This window comes from Triticum dicoccoides, chromosome 6B (assembly GCF_002162155.2).
Source record: "Triticum dicoccoides isolate Atlit2015 ecotype Zavitan chromosome 6B, WEW_v2.0, whole genome shotgun sequence".
In the NCBI taxonomy this organism is placed as follows: domain Eukaryota; kingdom Viridiplantae; phylum Streptophyta; class Magnoliopsida; order Poales; family Poaceae; genus Triticum; species Triticum dicoccoides.
Genome location: NC_041391.1, coordinates 84,409,833 through 84,433,817, shown reverse-complemented (window position 1 = coordinate 84,433,817; position 23,985 = coordinate 84,409,833). Strand labels below are relative to the sequence as shown.

Here is a 23,985-nt window from a genome sequence, read left to right as displayed (position 1 = left end):
TCAACCAATCGGAATAACTATGATGGCAGTAGCACTGGGAGTAGCATGGGACTTCTGAGGAAAATTAATCAGTTGGCCAACTGGAAGAGTAGTACGATTTGATACACGTCTTGACATAGTTTGTTTACGACTCAAAGAGAGGCTAACTGAGTCTACAATTAATGGTGCATGTGTTTTCCCTGAGCTAGCTGATGGCATCTAGATCCCTCCTCTGACCCCTTTATAAACCCACTTCCAGGACCGGATGAACGCACCATTCAGATCCAGCATCCTACTAGTACACCACTAGCTTGCTACTGTGCTACACCATAATAACAAGCAATGGCGGAGTTCGCGCTTGGTCTGACCAAGACGGCGGTGGCGGGGACGGTGAGCAGGGTGAAGTTGGCGGTGGAGGAGGAGAAGAAGCTGAGGGAGCGTGTGGAGGAGGACCTGGTGTTCATCACGGGGGAGTTTGAGATTATGCAGGCGTTCCTTAGCGCCTCTAACGCTGGGGAGCGCGCATCCAAGAACAAGGTGGTGCGGGCGTGGGTGAGGCAGCTCCGTGATCTGGCCTTCGACGTCGAGAACTGCGTTGAGTTCGTGGTGCACCTCGACAAGCCGTCGCCGTGGGACTGGTTGCGGCGCCTTGCCTCCTCCACCCCCTGCCTTTCAAGCTTGTCGCTGCCTCTGGACTTGGCGGTGGCGGACATAAAACGGCTCAAGGCAAGGGTGGAGGATGTAAGCCAGAGGAACACACGCTACGACCTCACAGGTGGTGGCGGCGGCGACGACAACCTCAACGACGACAACGACTACGACGACAACTATGACTACGACAGCGACAATTACTCCGACTCAGACGGGGAGCCGAATCACCTGCGTATGCGCCCTGCAGTCGGCACTACATCAGTTGCAGCGGCAACATTTCACGATCTAAGGGTGGTCTGGAAGGCCATGGGAAAGCTCAACCAGACCACTGGGGATCTGAAAAGGTTGATCGATTGCGAAGGAAGTGAGCTCAAAGTGATCTCACTATGGGGAAGTCCGCATGCTGATGTTGTTGGGGAATTTGGGCGAGCTAGTATTCTCAAGAAGGCCTACATTGACCCAGAAATCTGCCAACAATTCAAGAGCCGTGCATGGGTAGAGCTGACCAATACTTTCAATCCAATAGAGTTCCTCAACAAGTTACTCACTGACTTCACATCTCAATGCCATGAACGACACGATGATATGTCCAAGCTCATGTTGCAAGTCAGCCAACACAAATACCTCATCATCCTAGAGAAAGAATTATCCAGTGTCGCGGAGTGGGAGGCCATCAAAACATACCTTCCCGACGGCAACAATGGCAGCCGAATCGTCATCTCCACCAAGCACTTGGGAGTTGCCCTTGTCTGCACGGGGGAACCATTCCAAGTATGGGAGCTTCAACACTTCTCTCACGATCAGTACCTTTGTGCCTTTTTTTCCAAAGTAAGTACTCAATTAGTTGCATGTATAGTTATCATGTGTTTTTATTTTTTGCCCAAGGCACCTGCAGTACTCCCTGGTTTTAAAATAGAAGGTGTGCTTGACTTATCAAAGCTTCAATGCATCCTTTCCTACTATTTGCACATATAATATGTCTACAATTTTTCTTAAATGACATAACATGTGTACTTTGTGAGGCGAACACCAGTGTGCCCAACTCATTTGGTTAACACATCCTTTTTTTTGTTAGCACAAGTCTAGTTTAACCATTAGCATATTTGGTTATTTTGTATGATAAAGAGTGAGAAATCACAATCATAACTAATTTTAATTAAGAATATAAATATCATGTCTTCATTCAACGAAACAGAGAGTAATGTATTAAATTTTATAGCTTGTTTTATCATGTTGCTTAATCTGGCCACTACTTTTCACATATTTTCCATACTCCTTTCCAAAAAAGAAGGCGTATATGGGTTTCGCAGTAAAGATCTAATATGCTTGGCCCACTTTATAGAAAAGAAATTATCATCTAGTACTCCCTCCATTCCCTTATACAAGGCCATTATGAAAAATATATTTTGCATCTATACAAGGCCACTAACAGTAACCGAGGCGAAATTTAATGGTGTTTTCTCATAGTAACAACTTGTTTCATACTTGCATGCATGTAGTCATAATGATACTATTCTACTTCCTTCTCATTCCTTCCTTGCATGCATGCGGGCATATTAATGATCCCAGTTAACAAGAAGAAAAGTAATCTTGCAAAGTAGTCATTAAATTTTACCTAGGTACCTGTAATTTGAGTTTGTGGCCTTGTATAAGGGAATGGAGGGAGTACAATACTTATCATCTAGTAAAATACCACAAATCTAGTGATTAAAATCAAAAATAAATACTGAAAAATATGGATGCAGTGACCCCATTATATTTGAAGTAAAACTTTGAACATTCATTTAACAAAGAAAATACGAGTTGTGTTCCGCAAAAAGTACACCATTGGAAACATCTTTCAAATGCAAATCCTTTAGTATACTTTCATAAGTCCACTTATGAAAGGCCAAAGAAGTGTTCACTTGCATAAGTCCATAAAAGGCCTTGGCATTCCTTGGCGGGTTAACCACCCACCACAATCAAAGGTCATGGAACGCCACTGCCTCTTTTGGTGGCGTGCTAGATAGCTAACCAGCCTCGGAAGGTTAGCAAACCACGACCTTTTCCGTAGGCAATCCTGCCCCACCTTTTTATTAGTGTCTTTCTGTTATGGTTTTCCAACATTAGCACGCCTTGCTACTATTTTTTAGTTTACACATGATATAATTTGACAACCAATTCGTCACTTGAATTGATTCACACACGTATAAACACCAACGTTGCCAAGAATGTTAATTATCCAAAGAGCAGGAGATGGTCGAAGGAATATTTCCATTATTTTTTGCAGAGTTTCAAGCATGTATTTATCGCTTACATTAGACGATTAGTGCTGTATGTTGTGAAGACTTACATTTTTAAATTAGGTGTAACATCTACTTGACATTGACAATTTAACTAATTTAACATGTCTACCTAATAATATTCTTTGGTGAGATTTTTTGTCTACCGGATGTAGGATTTGTCCAAGTGCAACTATGACAATCTATCAGTTATTATATCTCTGAATACAAAGATTGGTCGTTTATGATATTCTTTAGTGAAATTATAGGTGTGATTACGTAGATTTAACGGATATGACCATTTTGGTATTGCTCTGTAGATTAAATGACACAACCTTCTGTTGGTACTTGGTAGACCTCACTGTTCAAGAATTCGCCCGATTAATTTGTTAACGGGCCAGTTAATCGCTACACTTTAGTTGACCGAACCGAGTAGCACCTATTCATCGTGTTAACTGGTCAGGCCGATTAATTGGCCTATCATACCGATTAATCATTTGTTAGGCCGATTCGTTGTTGACCCATTATCTTGTGGGTAAACAAAGCCTAAAATTTTGCCCCGTAACACCTCCCATCCTTCTCTGGCTCCTCAATAGTCAGGGTTCGACCAAACAGTAACATATTTTTGGTATATTACATAGCTGACAGCATGAAAGTATGGTATAATACATAAAAAGCAACATATATGTTGGCAAGTTCCTATTTAATCATCCTATTACTGGACAACCGATTGATCCGGTTAATAGGCCGATTCACCAATTAATTGCTACTTCCAAGGCTACCGAGCAGCTAGCAGTTACCGATTTCTTGAACAATAGTAGACCTAATGGTTAAGATGATCTAATATGTATGATTTGTTCGGTTATGTTTACATAGATATAACATGTACAATTGGCTACATAGATCTAACAGTTATGATTTATTGATAAAGAGATGGTTCACCATATTGACGACTGAATGTCTTTATTTCTTGTGGAAACTTCTAGCACATCTCCCTCTTTTTTTCTCTTTCATATTGTAACATTGGTATACATAATTGATAAACCGAGAAAGATAAAACATTTTGCTATGAGAGGATAGTTTTCTTAGGTAAAGCGAGCTTTTATCAGCTCATAATGTACCATCAAGGCAATGCAAAGAATAAGAGATGATAGTTAGAGTGACACTAGAAAAGAAAAATAATAATTAATAAAGAAAGAAAAAATCGCTTTATCTTATTGGTTACATTGTTGCCCCTCGCGCCATTTATTAGTTTATTACTCCTGTAGTGGCACAAATTTGGTCAGGGGAGGGATTAACTTGCTGAGAAGGTGTACTTAATTGTTGCAGGGTTGTGGGCATCGCAGGAGGATGGGTGAATTTAGGTGGCAACTAGGACGACACCATAATGTTATATCCTTATTATGGCGGACCACTGAAGAGAAATCACTATTTTGGGATGAACTTGGCAGGTATTACCTCAGATTGAAAGTGTTTCATGGAGTGAAATTTGAACATGTGTTCCACTATGAGTGGAGTAGTAGTCCATTACAAGAAGAGAACGAGAATTTGAGTTGTAGTAGTGAAGAAGAAGAAGAAGAAGAAGAAGAAGAAGAAGAAGAAGAAGAAGAAGAAGAAGAAGAAGATGGACAACAACAACAAGAAGAAAAGTCAGGAGGTTTCAGGCTGGCTGAATTGGCTATGCACATACTCCGTATGTCACACTCAGATAGTGTATCTGGAGAGAAGATCAAGTGGACAAGTGATCAGGATTTATTTAAAAAGTGTCGTGAGTTTCTGACTGGACATGATTGCCTCATCTATATTGAGGACCTGCAGTTCTCCGAGGACTGGAAATTGATCCAAGGAAATATCTTCTGTGAGAATACTGGTAGTTGCATTGTTGTTATTACACGTTCCAAAAAATTGGCCAAACAGTGTGTGGATTACCAACAACATCGGTTGCTCAATGTTGTAGATCTGCTCAAGGTATGTATGTAATATTAAGACAGAAAAGCACTCCATGGTTAAGTTAACATCCAATTATTACTTATTAGTTATGTAGTGTTCCTCTACTGATTACATGCATACATACTTGCCGCAGGATTCTTATCAACAAGACAAGAGCGTAAATGAAGAGGAAGAATATGAATATGAGCTCATTGGGCGTAAAGGTCAAATGCGTTTCTTTTGTGAAAATGAATTGGATGGTTGTACAGTGTCCGTGTGGGGGATTGCAGGTGTTGGGAAAACAGCTCTTGTCAGAGAAATATACAATCGCCAACAACTGAAGATACAAGATTATGGAATGTACGGCTGGGTGACAGTGGCCCATCCATTCAGTTTGCTAAGCTTGTGCCGGAGCTTGCTTCTGGACTTTTATTTGCATGATATTGATGCGAAGGAAACTGCAGCAATTGATATGATGGACGGCCAAGACCCTATTCAATCCTGTTGTAAAATTCTGAGTGAAAACAAATGTCTCCTGGTTATTGATGGCCTGCGGTCCACGCGTGACTGGGACTCAGCCTGCTTGTTGGCCCAGGCTAATTCTGCTGGTCTCATAATTGTTATTACACGTGAAGAAAGCATTGCCAAACACTGTGCAAAAAGTAAATATTATATTCGCAATATCAAAGTTCTAAAAGATGAGGAGGCCCTTCGTCTCTTTAAGAAGGTACTCATGTTCGTCTCTGTCCCCTCCCATGAACACTAAGGATGCTACTGTATCTGGGAAAAAATATATATGAGACCAGGTCTCACGGTTAGCAGGTGAGACCCGCCCTAATGAATAACACGTGGCATTCACAAATTACAAAGCATGGGGGTGGGGTAGATGCTTTGTGATTTGTGAATACCACATGTCATCCATCTGGATGGGTCTCACCTGCTAACCCGTGAGACCTGGTCTCATAGAATTCTTTTTCATGTCGTACATGGCAAGTTTAAATTTCAGAATTAACTAGATTAACTTGTATCTCAATTATGTCATAGCTAGCAAGTTTGACTTCTGGAATTAATTAAATTAACCTATCTCTGAATTGTGTAGGAAACTGTCTACACCGACACTCAAGAGCCGATCTTAGAGCCCAAGGCAGAGGAGATTCTGAAGAAAGGCATACACAAGTGTGGCGGGTTTCCAGGAGTAATAGTCACTTTATGCGAGTGGGCCATTAAATGCTCACGGGAAAATTCTGTATCGAAGTTTATAAATTCTGACTTCATGAGAGAAGTGAAGAAGTCCCCGAGGTTGAGGTCCCTACTTTCTGGGATGAAATCCTACTTTGACACTTGCACAGATGAACTCAAGCCGTGCATCTTCTATGCGTCAGTATTCCCTGCAGACAAAAGCATCCGGCGGAGGCGGTTGCTCCAGCGGTGGATTGCAGAGGGTTACTCACTTGGTGGTGCTGGTACCACGGACGAGGAGAAGGGAGACAAGCTCTTGTCCGAGCTCATCAAGTTGAGCATAGTACACGAGGTGGATCACGATACAACAGAAAGGGTAAGAAAAATATACAAGGTTAATGGTTTCTTCCCTGAATACACAAAGTCACAACCAATGGCAGACAACCTTGTGTTTGAACTGGAGGGAAGTTGCAGCCCAAGCTCGCGACTCAGTGGACAACATCTCACAATAAGGAGCAGCTGGGACAGAGATGTGGTGGTATTCAGCAGCATTGACTTGTCACGGCTACGATCTTTGACAGTTTGTGGGAAGTGGAAGCCATTCCTCGTCTCTGACAAGATGAAGGTGCTTCGGGTGCTTGATCTGGAGGACACAACTAGTGAACCAGAAGTTGTAGGGCAAATTGTACTGGAGGACACAGATGATGCTCTGGAGGGCACCAGTTGTCAACCAGAATCACATTGTACTGGAGGAAAATTCAAAAAAAAGCAAGATACTGGTGTAGTAACAGATGATGATCTGGAGCTGATCGGGAAGAAGTTTCCTCGCCTCAAGTTCCTATCAGTGCGAGGATGCACGCACATCACTTGTCTCCCTGATTCATTGGGTGCCATGAATCAACTGGAGACTCTTGATGCCAGGCACACTTCCATAGTCGAGTTGCCTGCTGCTGTCATCACCAAGCTACACAAGCTGCAGTACATTCGTGCTGGAAGTTCACCACTACCACAACCGCCAACACGAAAAGAAGAAGAAGAAGAAGAAGAAGAAGAAGAAGAAGAAGAAGAAGAAGAAGAAAGTGAAGAAGAAAGTGAAGAAGAAGACCACAAAGAAGATGGTGGTGATGATGGCATAATACCTTCCATACAAGCCAAAGCATCGGCGTCAGAAGTGGACAAGGGGTCATCAGCAAGAATACCACCATCAACACCAACACCAACAACACAAGAAGAGGTTCATAGTGGCACCAGCCCCTTCCTACCGGACACAGCAACAGTAGCCGGGGTGGTCCCGGAGGCATCAACATCAACAACAAGCTCAGGGAAAAGGAGTAAATCCTGCAGCAGCAACAGCTGGCGTCTGCTGAAGAATCAGCATAGACGCTTGCGTGTTGAAGCAAATGGCGGCGGTGTTGAGGTTTCTTCTGCTGCTGCAAAGAGGATTGGGATGCTGACAAACTTGCATACACTTGGTGTTGTGAATATTGCAGGTGGGAAAGGTGGCCTCAATCTCCTTAAGGAGCTCAAGATGCTTACCCAACTCCGCAAGCTTGGGCTGTCCGGCATCAACAGTAAAAACTGGGACAGAATGTGTTCTGCCATCTCGGGCAACCTCTCTCATCTCGAGTCATTGTCGCTGCAACTGGTGCTGCTGGAGGGAGATGGTACCTATGACTTTGCTTCTTTTGACAAGATGCCCAAGCCTCCCAGGACCCTGAAGAAGCTTAAGGTACTTTACACTACTACAGCGACACGTGCAAGTGCAGGTGGTGCAAGCATAAGACCGGTTTGGATGATGCAGCTTCCCTATCTCATAAGCTTTGATCATGAGTTGACTGTATCAAGTCAAGAGGACATAGAGGTCATACATAGCAGCCTTAGCTTTTATTATAGCTCTCGTCCTCAGCTCGGATTAGAAAATACTCGTCTTCGTATCAAGCCAATTAAGTTGGAGAACCTCAGTTGGCTTGGTGGTTTCATAACCAATGGTCTTGAACTGAAGGCCCTCAGGATTGACTGCAACAATGTCAGTTCGACGGTAAAATTTGGAATTGGGACCAAAGTAGACATCGGAATACTCAGCATCCACTGCTGCAGCTCTTGTGGTGAAGAGTCGTGTCTGCGGATTTATGGGCTACAGAATATAGTTTGTCTCCAGCGAGTCTTGATGCATGGTCCGTGCAGCGAAGGCTTCCAGCTGCACTTGAAGAAGCAACTTGCCAAGCATTCCTCTATCAGGAAACCTACGCTGCTCAAGCGGTCGTGATCACTAGTAGGTACGTATCCAATTACCTTTTTCTTCGGCCACTCCCCTTTTCTCATGCTCATTGTTTTTTTTTGTTTCAGTGTCAATGTATTTCGTTTTAGTGGACCATTAAACTTTGATTAATCATTGTTCAGCACCTTAGCTTTCTAATCTCCTCCATGTTTGTCACTTGTCAAGTTGCCATGTCGTGGATATATAGCACACGTATACTTCATTGTCTAATTGATAAACTTGCTAATTCATTCTTTGCAGAAGAATTGGGAACCACTTCTGCACTGGAGAAAACGAGGCTGAGAGGAAACCATTGGAGAAGATGGAGTCTGAGATCACTTGTGATCTGTATAAGCAGCCAGAAGGGGCTACGTCGATCAAGTGGAGAATTCTAGAACTAACTGAAGCTTTTAACTATCAGACATGTCTGAACTTCGGAGCACAAGCATGTTTTCAGAAAATGGAAATAATACCAGATTGATTGTCATTGTTCGACAACATGAATCGTGCAGCTTTTGTTATGTAACTATGTCTTGTAAGAAAACGGCACATGTTCCGGCAAAATCAGCCGAACATGATGCAGGTTCTTGCTGTTATAATGGGTGGCACCCAATGTTCCTCTGTTGAAGCCCCTTCATGTACTTTGACTTTTTTTTGGCAGCTTCGGCCTCGCAAGCCGCCTTGAATATTTGAAAGTGCTCTTCCGTGATTGTCGAATTATCCTTTACAATCTCGGAGTAGGGTTCCTTTTTGTTGACGATCCGATATTTCACCCTTGCTTTCCAGGCGGCCAACGCGTCGCTAAACATGGTCATGGCGTGTTTGTTTATCTTCTTCATTGCCAGGTCCTTATCTGGATCTTTATAATCCTTTTCATTCCAGCCCGGGAACAAGAATATCTGGTGCAACTTCTTTAGGAGGGAGGGCCTCATATTATCTATCTTCTTTTGTTTCTCATTGTTGATGGTGGCAGTTGTCCATATGATGCAGCCTATTTGATTATCATAGCGCGCGCGCGCTTCCTCGGGCGCGTTTGGCTCAAAATTGCCGTCGTCCACCTCCGTGACCACTAGCGTAGTAGTCCTGAGCTTGTTAGGAAGCAGTTGCCTCTTTGCTTTCGGTTCTATACCAGCTCTGCTAGTCTCGGCGCTGGTCTCAGTCTCAGCGCCGGTCTCGATGCCGGTCTCAGTCTCAGCGCCGGTCTCGATGTCGGTCTCAATCTTCGATGTGATAGGTGGACCCGGCAACATCAACTCTTGATCGTTGGCTTCCCTCAAAAATTCTTCTGCCGCCAGGTAGACGTTGTCGCAGTCACCAGAACACTGTCCTTCATCGTTGCTAGCCATGTTTCCTACCATTAAATCTAGTCAATTAATTCTAGACCTAATAAAATGAATAATGACATAAAAAAGGCCTATGCTTTGCAGGAACGTTGACTCTTTCCCGGTGCAGCAAATTCCGGGCACTCGATATGTCCTAGTTTGTAGCACAAGGCATGCCGAAATTCACGGAAACTTCAGCATGACTTATGCTAAAAGGTGAACAAATCGAGAACCTGAAATTTGCCGGAACGGAAATGAATCAACATTCCGGCAAAACATAAGCCACTCGGCTTCATTCCCTGGAAACAACAAAGCCACATGGGCACAATCGAAACATGTGCAAACAAAATTGAGAAATTTGCATATATCCTGACCACTTCAAATTTGCTTGTCCTAGCGTTTGACACTTCAAGAAAATCTACACAAATCTCATGCTCTCTCAAACTCAATTCAAAAACCAAATATAGATTATATTTAATTAACTACTGAACTAAACTTTACTCTAAACTAAACCCTACTGCCCTAATTAACATCTAGTTAAACAAACTCAATTAAAAAACTAAACCCTACTGAACTAATTAACATCTACATTATCTACTACTTAACATCTATTATTACCCTAACTAAAAAACATCTACTATTAACCATATTGCCCTAGTTAACTAGTACCATCACAAGTACTAATTAACATCTACTACTACTACTACTACTACTAAAAATCATATGTATCAACCCTACTACTAATACACATCTACTACTACTGCTAATTAACATGGAAGAGGAAGAAAAAGCAGAGAGAGAGGGGGTGGGGGAGGGGTGGGGGGCTTACAGAGAGGGGAGAGACGGTGGCGGGGAGGTGCTCGGCGACGGAGGTAGGGGCGGCAAGGGCGGGCTCGGGATCGGGAGGCGGCGGTCCTGGGCGGGCTCGGGGGCGGTGAGGTCTAGGGTGGCGGCGGTGAGGTTGAGGGCGGCGACGGTGAGGTCGAGGGCCACCCGAGAGGCAGCGGCGGTGAGGCTGGGCGGCCTCGGGCGGTGGCGGTGAGGATGACTGCGGCATCAACGCCGGAAGGAGATGGCGGCGAAATGGGGGCGACGGCAAAGTGGTGGAGACGGCGGCGAAGTGGGGCGAGGGATTTGGGGGAGAAGTGGTGGCCAGTGGAAACCGTTTTCGGTTAAGTCAAAAATAACGGTAGCGCGTTAGCTATAGCGCGTTTTAGCAAACGCGCTACTGCTATGCCTTCATCCTTTTTTCCCTTTTTCGTTTATTTTACTTTACATTATATATTTTTCATTTCTCCTTTTTCTATTTCTTTCATTTTCATTTACTTTTCTATTTGTTTTTCATTTCATTTTCTTTTCTTTAGCAGTAGCGCTTTACAAATAAACGCGCTGCTATAAGAATACTAGCGGTAGCGCGGTTTTTAAAAGATCGCAACTACTATGTGTAGCCCATCGGCATAGTGGTTGCAATTTTAGTAGTAGCGAGTTTTAAGCGAGACGCTCTACTAATATATATGCATCTGCAGCGCGCTTATTTTACACGCGCTACTGCTGTCTAGTAGTAGCGAGCTTTCTTAACAAGCGCTGCTGCTAAAGTTCTGTGTATAACGTTTTCCCTAGTAGTGTCCCCCACCCCACCAGTTTAGTTTCGCGTCATCCTGTAACACAACGCAAAAAACTGAACGATCAAAATTTTCCAACCTGGCGCAAGTTATTTAGTAATGTCTTTATGTGAAAGATTCAATCACGATCAATCTCTAAAGATCAAACTAAATTAATTAACCTTACCTGAAATCACTCAATCATATTAATTAGAAAATAAATAACTGATTTTAAGAAAATCTCTACTAGTAAAGCAGAATCGAATTTCGTGATGGTTCGACCTCATCCCCACCTCCTGCCTCCTTAGATCCCCTTTCGCTCCTACCTGAAAAAAAGATCGATCTCCTCACACGAAAGAAAAAAATAAATAAAGCAGCAAAGGTACGCACGTCGTCCCGCGACCACCCGCCTGCTTCCCTTCCCCCACCAACGATCCAGGCGGCATACTGCCCTATGCAACCGCACCACCCTACGCCATGTCGCCGCTCCACCACGCTTCATCTTGGTCAAGCCACCGGGAGATGTGCAGCGGGCCCCTCCTCTGTTGAGGAGTTTATACCAGAGGTTGCACAACTGTTCAGGAGGACAAGGTTAACCATAGCCCAAGAACCCGAGAGACTGGCCAAGCACTAACGGACGTCACAGATCAACTGAGGCCGCAGTGTGATGTCCTCCCGTCGGTGAAGCCCCTCTGCGTGGTTGTCTTATGTGACTCCTCTGCAAGGTCATCTCCACGTAGGTAAGCTCCCTGTCCCCACTCCGCCTCTTCTTCTCTTCGCCAGGCACGTGGCTACCCGGTTAACCCGCCGTTGGCCAGTGGCAAAGGTGTTCGAGGAGTTTGTCCGGGGACTGCGCATGGAGCAGGGAAACGTATCCTCCCGGTCGTTGCTCAACAGCGACCTCGAGACGACCGGCTGGGGGTTTCCCGCTTGCAATTGAGGCCTTTCGCGACTGAGTGCACAGCGCCGCCTGCTTTGGCCTGATCGGGAGTTCGGGATAGAAGACATACAACCACCCATAAGTTTCTCTTCCTTCTCCTCTCTTAACTTTTTGTAATGCCCCGAATCATCTATTTCATCATCACCAACATAGGGAATTGGAGATATGAGGAGGAAGCAGGGGGTGAGGTTCAAAGAACGAGGGAGAGAGAGTTGAGAGGGAGAGAAATTTCAGAGAGTTCAGAGAACGAGGGGGTGAGGTTCCCTGGACCTACTAGCCAGCTCACACATCTCTCTCGCATGGATATTCTGAGTCAGGCTAATTATTCCCGCTGACACAGGCGTAGGTGGGACAATTTTGCACGGTTCTCTTCTCTCGGTCTGATTCCTAATGGAGAATTCGAGTAAAAAAATCCAGCTTGACTTTTTAATTATGATCTGCACTAATAGTACAGATGCATATTTTTTCAAATTTTATACGGTTCTTTTCTTGGTCTGATTCCTAATAAAAAACTTGTGGTGGATCTTAATTTATTGATTATGACATGCACTATTATTTTTGGTCAGATTCTTCCAACAACTTCTAATGGGGATGGGATAATAGTTCTAGGATAAAGAAGAGGTATGAGCATGGACTTCTAATACTTCTCTGTAAGTTTGACATTTTTTTACAGTTCCTAAATAAAGAATGTAAATATGTCATTGCTGAGACGTAGTCCACGAGAAATTATCAGTTCCGTAAATATTGAGAGAGTTTTGCTTGATCTGTAACTGAAATCTGATAGTCTTGTTTTACGCCATTCTCTATGTGGAATAGTCTTCTTCTTGTGATGGATAGGCGTAGGGGCAGCAACCGGAGGAGAGTGGGGCGGAGTGTGCTACTTGTTGATCCAATGGGACGGCCTTCCAGAGGAGGAGGCCACTTGGGAGCAGCGGGACGAGTTCAGCCAACACTACCCAGACTTCCGGCTCGAGGATGAGCTGTTTGTGCGGGCGGGGAGAGATGTTATGACCGGGTAACTTATACCCGTAGGAGACCCACCTGGCGCGTTTAGTTAGGGGCTTAGCCCAGAATTTCTCGTATGTTTAAGCATCGTGATTATATAAACAGCTGTAAAGACTCTTTTGGAAATCAAGCAATAAGACAATTCTATTGCTCGGCTCCCCGAGGAGCCGGAAATCATAAGCCCTAGCTGCCTCCTGTCATCACCGCCGCCGCCTCCACCGCGCAAGACGGTGCCCAGCCGCCGCGCCCACGGCCTCGCCCTCCTCCCTCCTTCCCATACAACCTCCGGGCTAGACCCGGTGGAACCCTAGTTTCAACCACCGTCTCTCTTGTGGAACAAGATGAGGTTTTTCTCTTGCTACATTTTTTGTCTCCAATTTGTTTGTGCGTTATTTTTCAAGGTTTCACTCTACATAGCACTTTAAAAATGGTTAAGAGGTAAGAATAACACTATATTCGAATTGTACACATTTTTTAAATCAAATTTCATATACAACTGTCAATTGAGGTTATGGTTTAAAGGATATGGATATTTCAAAAAAGAATTGTTGTACGTACACTACGGGGTAATTAGTATAGAAGACATGGTGTTTTCTGTAAAAATGCAAAAAAATATTCAATTTATCACTTAAAATTGATTTGCGGGCTGATTACCTCAAAGTGCAGGGGGTCTTGTGTAAAAACACAAAAAAGATTCAATTTGTATGTAGACTACTAAGCATCGATCACACCATTTGTTCTTGTCTGCAATATATATGTATGTAATACTTTGTTAAAGCTCCTTTCGGAGCCACAACTGAGTCACTCGTAGGTGTTCATAGGGGTAAGGTGTGCATGTGTGCATTCATATGGGTGAGTGTATGAGCATCAACGTCTGTACCGTGTTAAAAAAATCTCAGACATCAATATCTAAAATTTATGGCCAATATAATTTAATCTATGTAGATGAATGTAATGCGTTGTTTGCCTCTTGTTTTAAATATATAATGACAGATAGATAGATTAACATCACAATAAAGATGGTTGTGTGCATCGCTTGGTATAGAGACCGGACGTTATCCTACTGTTTCGCGAAAAAGAAACTTCCCCCGGGCAGGGGTAATTCCCTAACGCGTAACGGCAATAAAAATGCGGGCGTGCCAGTATACTTTAGTATACAAAATAAAAATAAAGGACAATCACACATAGGAAAAATACTGCTTTATTAATTCTCTTGAGAATTACAAAGTGCGGTTTCCCACATGATAACGTAAGTTGCTCCATTGACAAGTACAACTGACTTATGTCTAGCGATTATGGTGGTTTTGGTTCCGGAGCCTCGTAAGACGATCCGGTTAATTACCCGCGGAACACCTCCGATTAAGCTGCACTGATGGTCGTCGTCTTGAACCTGAAATATTCTCGTAATATGTGTTGAGAAGTAAAAGTGGCAGAAGTGAATGTTCCAAGGCCTCGTCGACCCTCGTATAAAGCGTCTGGCCTCGTCGGCACCGGGTTCATAGGAAAGTCTCCAAGAATGTGTCCGGCCTCGTCGATCGCGAACAAAAGCGAGTCCAGCCTCGTCGGTCTGGACATAAATGATTTCCGGCCTCGTCGGTCACGGAAAGGGGAAAGATCTCCTAGCCTCGTCGGCCAAGGAGAAGTTTGTTTAGCCTCGCCGGCCTAGACAGAGATGGATAATTCTGGCCTCGTAGGTGACGGAAAAGGAATATGGTGCAAGGCTTTCTATGAAATAGTCCCGGCCTCGTCGGTACCGTATGACCAAATAAAGTGCGTTGGCACTGTTCATCATTTTGCACATGGTGTGAACCAATTTATCTTTAATTAGGGAGCCAATCTCCAAAATGCATCACTCGATCGCTGCATGATCTTGAGTGTATTGGGGTCCATACAGAAGGCTTCTCTCCATAGGAAAACACGCACGACTACTTCATGCTGGGCGGCCACAAGAGTACATGGCCACATGGATTTAAGGTACGGGCAGAGGGTATGGCCATGCCTACCATGTTTTATTTCTGTATCTTGACGTTTGAAGTATCTGCCATATATGTCATGTTTGTGGATGCATCTGCATACCACAAAAAACTGGAGATTTAATATCCTCATGGACAACTCCATCGAGCCATCGCAAACTGAATAGTCGCCTTGACGGGTGGCTCTGACTTTTTAGGATTTCTCCATTTGGAGAAATTGCATCAAAGCTTATGAGCTTGTCACTCTGTGAAATTCTACACTTCTGAATAATGTCCGAGTTATTCTCCTTAGTGTGATGAATGTCTCGTCCATTTTATCACAAAGGAGTTTCTAAGATTTGGCCTATAAAATGGAGCGCGAAATGACATATTTCTCGTCTCACCGAACATGGTCATGAGGCCGTATGCCGTGCTCATAATCTCATCGCCTCCCCTCAGAAGGGTATGCCACCACATGCAAACCTGTTCATCTCCCATCATAAGGGTAACCTGTAAAATGAAGCGCGAGATGGAAATTTCCTCATCTCTCTGGTCATGGCCGCATAGGGTCGCATGCCATGGTCGATCTCATCATCTTCCCTTGCAAGATCGGTTTGTCTCCCGTCACGGTAACCTGTAAAATGGAGCGCGAGATGGAATTTTCCTCATCTCTCTGGTCAAGGCCGTGTAGGGTCGCATGACGTGCTCATAATCTCATCGCCACCCTTCGCAAAGGGTACATCACACGCAAGACCTGTTCGCCATTTTGTGGTACCTGTAAAATAATGGAGCACGAGACGACATCAGGGGCGGAGCCAGGATTTGAGTATAGGGGGGGCCAAGCCAACTTAAGAAAAAAATTCGGCGAAAAAAATCAAATAAAACAAGGTTAGTAGGTAGCTCGAAAGCAAGCAGCTTAAAAACGAATTAATCTTAATGATGTTTGGCGGCGTTTTTTCTATTCATAACTGCTGAATCGTAAGTGGCAAATTGGCAATCACAAAATTAACTATATTGTATAAGTTCGACGTAGAAAATTTTGGCATCACAGATAGATAAGGAATCGTATAACATAATTTGGATCACAATAATTTATAGGACATGTAGAAGATATAAACTCTTTGTAGCATCTCGAATCACACAACAAAACAAGTAAAATCTGATGTATAATTTCAATACCGAGAGAAGATGAGAATTGGGACATCTCGGATCACACAACAAAACAAGTAAAATCTGATTTATAATGTAACACCAGGAGAAGATGAGAATAGGGAGAGATTCGTAGAGTCTGATGTGCTAACCTTGCTGGAGCAGCGATTAATCTTTCAATAGGTTGAGAACTTGAAGCAACCAGTTTAAAAAAAGCATTAATCTTAATGGTGTTTGGCCCTGCTTTTCTCTTCATAGCTGCTGCCTGCAGATTGGATTGGAGTCATGGAGAATTAACATACTGTATAAGTTCGACATAATCGCAGATAGGAACTAATACAAGATAATGGATAATTTGCATCACAAAAATAAGAACTAGCCGGCGCACACAGTACAACACTATCATGATAATTGTGGACATGTGGAAGATGGGAACAGGGAACTCTTATAGAATCAAAGACCATAGAATCACAAATTACACAACCAAATTACCAAAGCAAAAAAAAAATTTGGAGCACCAATTCGACACGCATACATGATAACAGGATGAGAATTGACTTGCTAGTTCGTCGATTGAAACGGGACTGCAGGAAGAATTGACAAGTGCAGCAGCCATTTACCTGAATATGTGAATCAGATCGGCTGGTCCCTGATCGAGAATCAAGAGCAGGAGCCACCGAGCCAGGAGATGAGGAGAAGCAGGCCCTGGGGTCAGGAGCAGCCGAGCAGAGCAGGACGATGGGCGAGAAGGGCGAGAGGCGAACGGGGGCGAGGGCGTCGAAAACTGGAGCGGCGGCGGCGACTAATCCCATGTATACGCTAATTATGGATGTACAGTTACGAGAAAGCTAGCCAGCTAGCCTAGAGCGGTAGAGCCAATGCCCATCGGCCGCTATTAGTGGGCTTTTTTCACACGGGCCTTCTTTTTTCTTGCTACCACTATTGGACGCTGAGATAATTAGGGGGGGCCAAATACATGCGTACCTAACTATGTATCGTCAATTATATAGTAGGTACTTCATGTTCGCTCGATCGTTGGGGGGGGCCAGGCCCCTGCTCGCCCCCCCTTGTCTCCGCCACTGATGTCAAGCATGCATTGTCTCATGGAATTGATATTGCTAAATAAATGTTTGAGGTCCTAACGTGGCACGATGCATGAAATTGCTACTGATGCGACCAGCTAAAGAACATGGCGACTAATAATGCCGGTCGTTAGACCGACCTAAGCCCCATATATATGATCACGGGACTGTTGGAATATACGTATAGGGATAGAAGTCTTTGTTTAAATTCTGTATCTAGCTCTATCCTTTCTTCTGTTCCCGATTCTCCTGTAACGACCTATCCGGTCGATCTCCAGATTGTTCCATCGATCTCCCCTTGTAACTTGTATGCCAAGGCTTTGCCTAAATATATACATGCGGCCCGAGACAAAGGGTTCTACGCTTCCCAATTACTTTTACATGGTATTAGAGCCTCTTCCTCATCCAATCGAGAGAGATTGCATCTAGCTACCTTCGCGACCGAGGCTATGTCCACCACCACCGCGGCCATGACTCCAAGCACCATGGGTGCGCTCGCCACCACCCCATCCTCCACCTTCGCATCATCTTCCACCTCCACCCACAGCACCACCTCCCTCGGATCGCCACCACAGTAGAAGCTTACGCGGGGCAACTTCCTGCTCTGGAAGGCCATTGTGCTCCCGCAGATCAGAGGTGCCCAGATGGAGCATCATCTCGACGCGACGAGCCCGCCACCGCCAGCCACCCTCACCATCACCAAGGAAGGCAATGATGAACAAGTCGTCAACTTTTGCGAGATCCCTCTGGTATGCACAGCAGCAACAACTCCAAGGATACTTAATGGGTTCACTTTCCCGTGAGATTCTTGCCCAGGTCGCCACGCTCCATACGCCGGCCGAGGTGTGGGACACCATCCACGCCATGTTCGCTGCTCAGAGCCAAGCCCAAGCAACAAACACTCGCATCGAGCTCACCAACCTCAAGAAAGGTAATATGTCCATGGCCGATTATCTTGGTAAGATCAAAAGTCTCACTGATGAGGTGGCAAGCACGGCTTCGGCCCTATCTGATCCGGAGATCGTCTCCAAAATTCTTGCCGGCTTGGATATGGAGTACAACCCGGTGGTCTCTGCACTCGCCACCAGGGTGGAACCCATCACCGTCCAAGAGCTATACAGCCAGCTGCTCAGTTTTGATGCCCGCCTCACCCTCCTCCACGGCGGCGATCTTCGCCAGTCCTCCGTCAACTCCGTCTCTCGTGGCCGCGGCCGTGGGCGCGGTCACCAGGGGCAGCGCGGCAGCGGGCGCGGACGCGACACTTCTTCAGGAGAAGGCGCACGCTCCAGTGGGGGCTCTGGCTCCCATGGCGGGGGCGGCTACAACACCAGCGGCAACAGCGGCGGCTTCAACAACAACAACGGCCGCCGCCCTCCTTCACGTCCGCACCCCCGATGCCAGCTCTGCAAAAAGTCTGGTCACGAGGTGATTGACTGCTGGCATCGCTATGATGAGGATTTTGTGCCCTCGGATCGCCATGTTGCGGCTGCTATGCGTGAGCAGGGTGGTGACGGCGTCTGGTATGTGGACTCCGGCGCTACGGATCATGTGACAAACGAGCTCGAGCAACTTGCCCTCCGTCAGCGCTACCATGGCGCCGATCAGATTCACACCGCCAGTGGCGGAGGTATGGATATTTGTCATATCGGTCAAAGTTCTATTACTTCCCCTACACTCAAACGTAATCTTGTTCTTAGAGATGTGCTTCATGTCCCTCAAGCTGACAAAAACCTTGCTTCCATGTCTAGACTAGCCACCGACAATAATGTTTTCTTTGAAACTCACCCTCGTTATTTTTTCATTAAGGATTGGGCAACGAGGGAACTACTTCATCACGGTAGATGCGTTGGCGGCCTCTACCCCATTCCATCCGGAGCATTAGGTCGCAAGCGTCGTCACGTCTACTCCGTCATCAAGTCCTCCTTGGCACGGTGGCATCAACGATTAGGGCATCCATCTTCGATCATTGTCAAACAAATAGTCAATAAAGACAAACTTTCTTTGTCTCCTAGTATAGTTTCTGAGTGAGTCTGTTTGCGAAGCTTGTCAATGTGCCAAAAGCCATCAGCTTCCTTATCCCAAGTCAACTAGTGTGTCTCATGCTCCATTAGAGCTTATTTTCAGTGATGTATGGGGCCATGCCCGAGATTCTTTTGGTCAAAAAAAATATTACGTCAGTTTTATCGATGACTATAGCAAGTTCACTTGGATTTATTTGCTTCGATACAAATCTGAAGTTTTTTCTATTTTCCAAGAATTTCAGAAACTAGTTGAACGTCAATTTGATAGGAAAATTCTTGCTGTCCAAAGTGACTGGGGAGCGGAGTATGAGAAACTCCACTCTTTTTTCCGTAGCATTGGGATTGCTCATCATGTATCTTGTCCTCATCACTACCAGAAACTGAAATTTTTCTGTGGGCCAAATATTTTTCCTGTCGGGCCCGCAGCCAACACAGAGCAAAATTCCTATCCCTGTCAGTCGGCAGCCCACGGAGAAATAAGAAACATGGCGCGCGCGGACCACCTCCAAAAACGCTACTGTGGCGCGAATTTTTCCCCACTTCCCGCGACGAAGCCTGTTTTCACGCATGTTATCCCACCGCTCCGCCCTCTGGATAAGGCAAATCCCCAATCCCCAATCTCCCAAATCTCTCGTCGCCTCCGACCTCCCAGTACCGGCCGACCACCGCCCCATCCCTTCCACAACGCCCCGAGCTCACTCGAGCGCCTCCCCATCCACATCGGAGCTCTGCCTCATCCCCGTCCAGGCGGCGCGCCTACCACAGCCTCCGCATCTCACTCCTCCATCCCCACAGATCTGTTGTGTGCTCCTTTGCATCACCGGCACAGCCTCCTCTGCACCAGATCTGTTGTCCTCCACTCCGCCGCATGCTCCGACCCTCCGCACAGCCTCCTCTACACCAGCCCGTTGATGGCTTTGGCCATTGCCCCTGCATCTCCGGCACCGCCCCCAGTCAGCTCTCTGCACGGCGCCATCTCCTCAAACTGTAAATCCGCGCGCGTACAGGTTTCTCCTGCTAATTGACTAGTACGTACAATTTATTTGGGTACTAATGTTTCCTAATGTTGCTCTTTCTTAGTATTTTATATACGAATTGGCTTGGTAAATTTCTTTTTAATTCCTATGTAGTAAGTACCATCTTGTAAAAAGCATCAGTAGGAACATAATTTCTTTTCGCTGTGCAGTAGAAAGTTCTGTCTCTAAACTGTTTTTGTCTAATGTTGGGACAACTACTGCATACAGGATTATATTTATTTTTCTCTTTAGCTGGTGATGGAGAACATCTTCACCGCCCCACAGCCTCCCTTCAATTGCTACCTCCACCTTGATGGAGTACCGAATTCCTTAGATTGCTACCTCCACCCTCATGAATCAAGATGAGCCGAGAGAAGAAGGTAAAAATCTGATTTTTCAGTGTTGTGGTAGCAATGCTAAGTACTTGACTGAAAATAAACCTGCGGATTGAGCAGCATCTTTCACCAGGAGAATCACAAGATCATGCCTTGAAGAACGTCTTGCAACGAAAGCTCACTACCAGAAACTGTAATTTTTCTGTGTGCCAAATAGTCCGATGTACCATATTGAAAGAGGATTTAGTATGAACGCAATTTCTTTTCACTGTGCATTAGTAGGTTCTGTGCCTAAACATTTTTCTGACTTATGTTGGGGTGCATAAGTAGTTAGATTTTAGATTTATATTTTTCTTGTCATTAGTGTTCATGCAACACTCTGTAATGTTTCTGCCTGAATTTTGTGCAAAGCAGATATTTCCATCCAAAGAAACATTTTTTTTGTAGAACGAAAAATTAAAAATGTTCAACAGTCATTCATGTATTTCTCAGAGCATCTTGGAGGCGGTGGCGCTGCTGCTGCTGCTGCTGCTCTTGTGATGAGCTTAATAGAGGCTACAGCTCCTTGACTTCAAGGAGGAAAGGGAAACATGATTAGTTCTTGGACAGGTGAGTTGTTCCGTGCAGAAAAATAAATCTCTAGGGTTGTTTAACTGAACCTGTTCACTGTCATTGTTATGTTCTGATAAAAAACTTGCATGAATTTTTATTCATCACTCAATGCATAATCTGTTGTTGGTTTATTTGAATTGGATTGTACTGCAACATTCTAAAAGATGTCATTTCCATATGTGGTAACTAATTTCACTATTTTATAAAAATAGGGCTGGGCAGCATGAGCCAACACAGGGGATTGTAGCTACCGTACTGGGATTTGTAATGTGTTGTTCCAACTTCCAGGTTTTTGAAAGACAATAAAGTCCTAGATATTTATTTTCTCTTATGTTATCTAAAAATGCTTTTAATGTGTAGTTCGTCTAAGGAGTGATTTAGTGCCATGATTCAGCCCTTCCGTGAGCGCTCGGCTTGGAGCTGTCCATTGCCTTAGGTGAATGTCATCTCCCAGCTTGTGGCCTTGCCTCCTAGTTTTTTTCTTAATGTACCTGCAAAAGTATTTTTATTGGTTATTTTAACTCGTCACAATACTCAAATAGAAGCAATGATAATAGATCGCTCCTTTCATGTTTTCTGCAGAAAGTAGCCTCCATGCTTCTTAAATCTGGGTACTGTTTTGTACAGAGGCTTTCATCTATGGAGAAGCACATCGATGGAGAAACAAAACATGCTCAAAGGCAATCTTTTTCAGGTACATATTCTGTATTGATTGAAGAATACAAGCAAGGTTGTTGCAAAGATTTTTCCATACGTATGGTTTAATTTGTAGATTGATATTTCATTCATTTTGATTTCTACACATATTCACATTTCCTTATATTGACATGATTAGATGATCGAGACGACCGAGTCATCAACTGTCCAACAGCTGAAATGGAACTTCTAGGCACCTATTTCAGATATCATTTCCTAGTTGCAGCTAATCTAGAGCAGGAGTAAGGTTTAATACCCTCTGCTCTTATCAGTTTATACTATTATTTCCACACCTGTGTCCAAATGCATGCTGTGATTAATTTCGATACATATTTTTGATATTGCGAGATCGTGCCATCTCCAGTATGCTCAAGAACATCTGATATATACCTAGACATTTTTATTTCAGTTTATTGAACATTAAAAGCCTTTTACCAGTAGCAATGCACAAGAAAGGTAGGTTCTGTTATAACAATTAACAAGATAAAGATATGTCAAGGGGCTTCTATCATGGGATATATTGTATATCATCAAATAAACTTTTTACTACTTGCTTCTTGGAACTTTCTATTTTCTTATTATATGTTCGAGCATATGGTACTGATGACAAGCCTTCCCTCACACTCACTAATTATCTTTGTGTGACTTACAACTGTAAGCAGTACACACCAGTCTAAAGTGCAGCACAGATCCATATAAATGACTTTGAAAGACTGAAATGCAGAGATTTAATTCCCTATTACGTTGAGTTGTTTCCAAATTAGGTTGAACTGCATCGTGATTCTCCATGTTTTTTGCTTATTGTTCAGCCACATGTAGAAAAATAATGACTTTGTATTTGTGTTCTGGCATTTCAGAGCTGTTATATTCAGCATAAGCCAAGGTTTTGCCAAGTTAGTTTGAGAACTGTGATGTCAAATAGGTAGAGACAATGGTCCTAGTTCTTGCAATCTTATGTTTAACAATTGACACTTGATATGAAATGTACAACTTCAATGAGTCTATTCTTTTTTTTCTAACAGCTAAATTACTCCATTTGGTGCAGGCTAATTTGAAACGGAAGCTTGCAGTCCAAGCTGTGATTGAGTGACACCAAGTTGTGATTGAGTGACATGAGGTCTTGTTTCTGCATATAGTTGAAGAACTTATCTGTAATTAGATGTGCACTTCTGTTTTGTTGATTGTGGATTGTTGTATGCTAATTATAAACGGATTTGTGTACGAAATACATGTGATTTAGTAGAACTATGATTAATGTAATGTATTACTGTACTTGTGAAAATGGATAAACTGTGAGAACTATTTGTATCATTTTTATTTTTTTTGTTCATCCAATTATATTTTCCTGACGGTTCAGTCCCGACAGGGGTGTTATATTTCCTGTCGGCCACCGACAGGAATAGCTTTCCTGTCGGCCTCCCGACAGGCATTTTCAGCTATCCCTGTCAAGCTATGGCTGACGGCTATTCCTGTCGGTTGACCGACAGGAAATATTATTCCTGACGGTTTTCCTTATTTCCCTGTCGGTTTTTGGCACACAGAAAAATTCCAGTTTTTGGTAGTGCATGCTCATCAACAGAATGGCTCTGCCGAGCGTAAACATCGCCACATTGTTGAAGTTGGCCTTTCCTTGTTAGCTCATGCATCAATGACTCTCAAGTACTGGGATGAAGCTTTTATCACTGTCACCTATCTTATCAATAGGCTCCCTAGAAAAGTTATTGGAAACACCACTCCATTAGAGCGTCTCTATCATCAAAAACCTGATTACAACTATCCAAATTTGCGTCCCTACAATCATCACAAACTTGAGTTTCGATCCACACAGTGTGTTTTTCTTGGTTATAGTAATCTTCATAAAGGTTATAAATGCCTTGAGATTTATACCGGACGTATCTATATTTCTCGTGATGTTATCTTTGATGAGACACTCTTTCCGTTTTCCAAATTGCATCCCAATGCGGGCGCCTTGCTTAGTGCAGAGATTGCCCTCCTCTC

The 23,985-nt window shown here is 44.1% G+C and overlaps 1 protein-coding gene and 1 long non-coding RNA gene across 5 annotated transcripts; both read left to right on the top strand.

Annotated features, from left to right (window-relative positions):
* The first annotated feature begins 321 nt into the window (after positions 1-321).
* On the top strand, positions 322-8,269 carry LOC119320806. The gene is made up of 6 exons (XM_037594749.1): positions 322-1,441; positions 4,600-4,859; positions 4,996-5,555; positions 5,691-5,697; positions 5,947-6,669; positions 6,769-8,269. The coding sequence occupies exons 1-6, from the start codon at positions 322-324 to the stop codon at positions 8,263-8,265; spliced, it is 4,167 nt and encodes a 1,388-aa protein (XP_037450646.1). The 3' UTR covers positions 8,266-8,269.
* An 11,637-nt stretch (positions 8,270-19,906) lies between these two features.
* LOC119320124 lies at positions 19,907-23,304 on the top strand. 4 transcript variants are annotated; one of them, XR_005154806.1, is made up of 9 exons: positions 19,907-20,356; positions 20,573-20,724; positions 20,813-20,872; positions 21,172-21,288; positions 21,504-21,727; positions 21,919-21,985; positions 22,127-22,234; positions 22,845-22,909; positions 23,033-23,304. It is a non-coding gene; the product is annotated as an uncharacterized LOC119320124 (long non-coding RNA). The 4 variants fall into 4 exon arrangements; XR_005154808.1 differs by having other exon boundaries at positions 20,573-21,288; positions 21,504-21,555; positions 21,652-21,727; positions 21,874-21,985; XR_005154807.1 differs by having other exon boundaries at positions 20,573-21,288; positions 21,504-21,579; positions 21,652-21,727; positions 21,874-21,985.
* Positions 23,305-23,985: the final 681 nt, after the last annotated feature.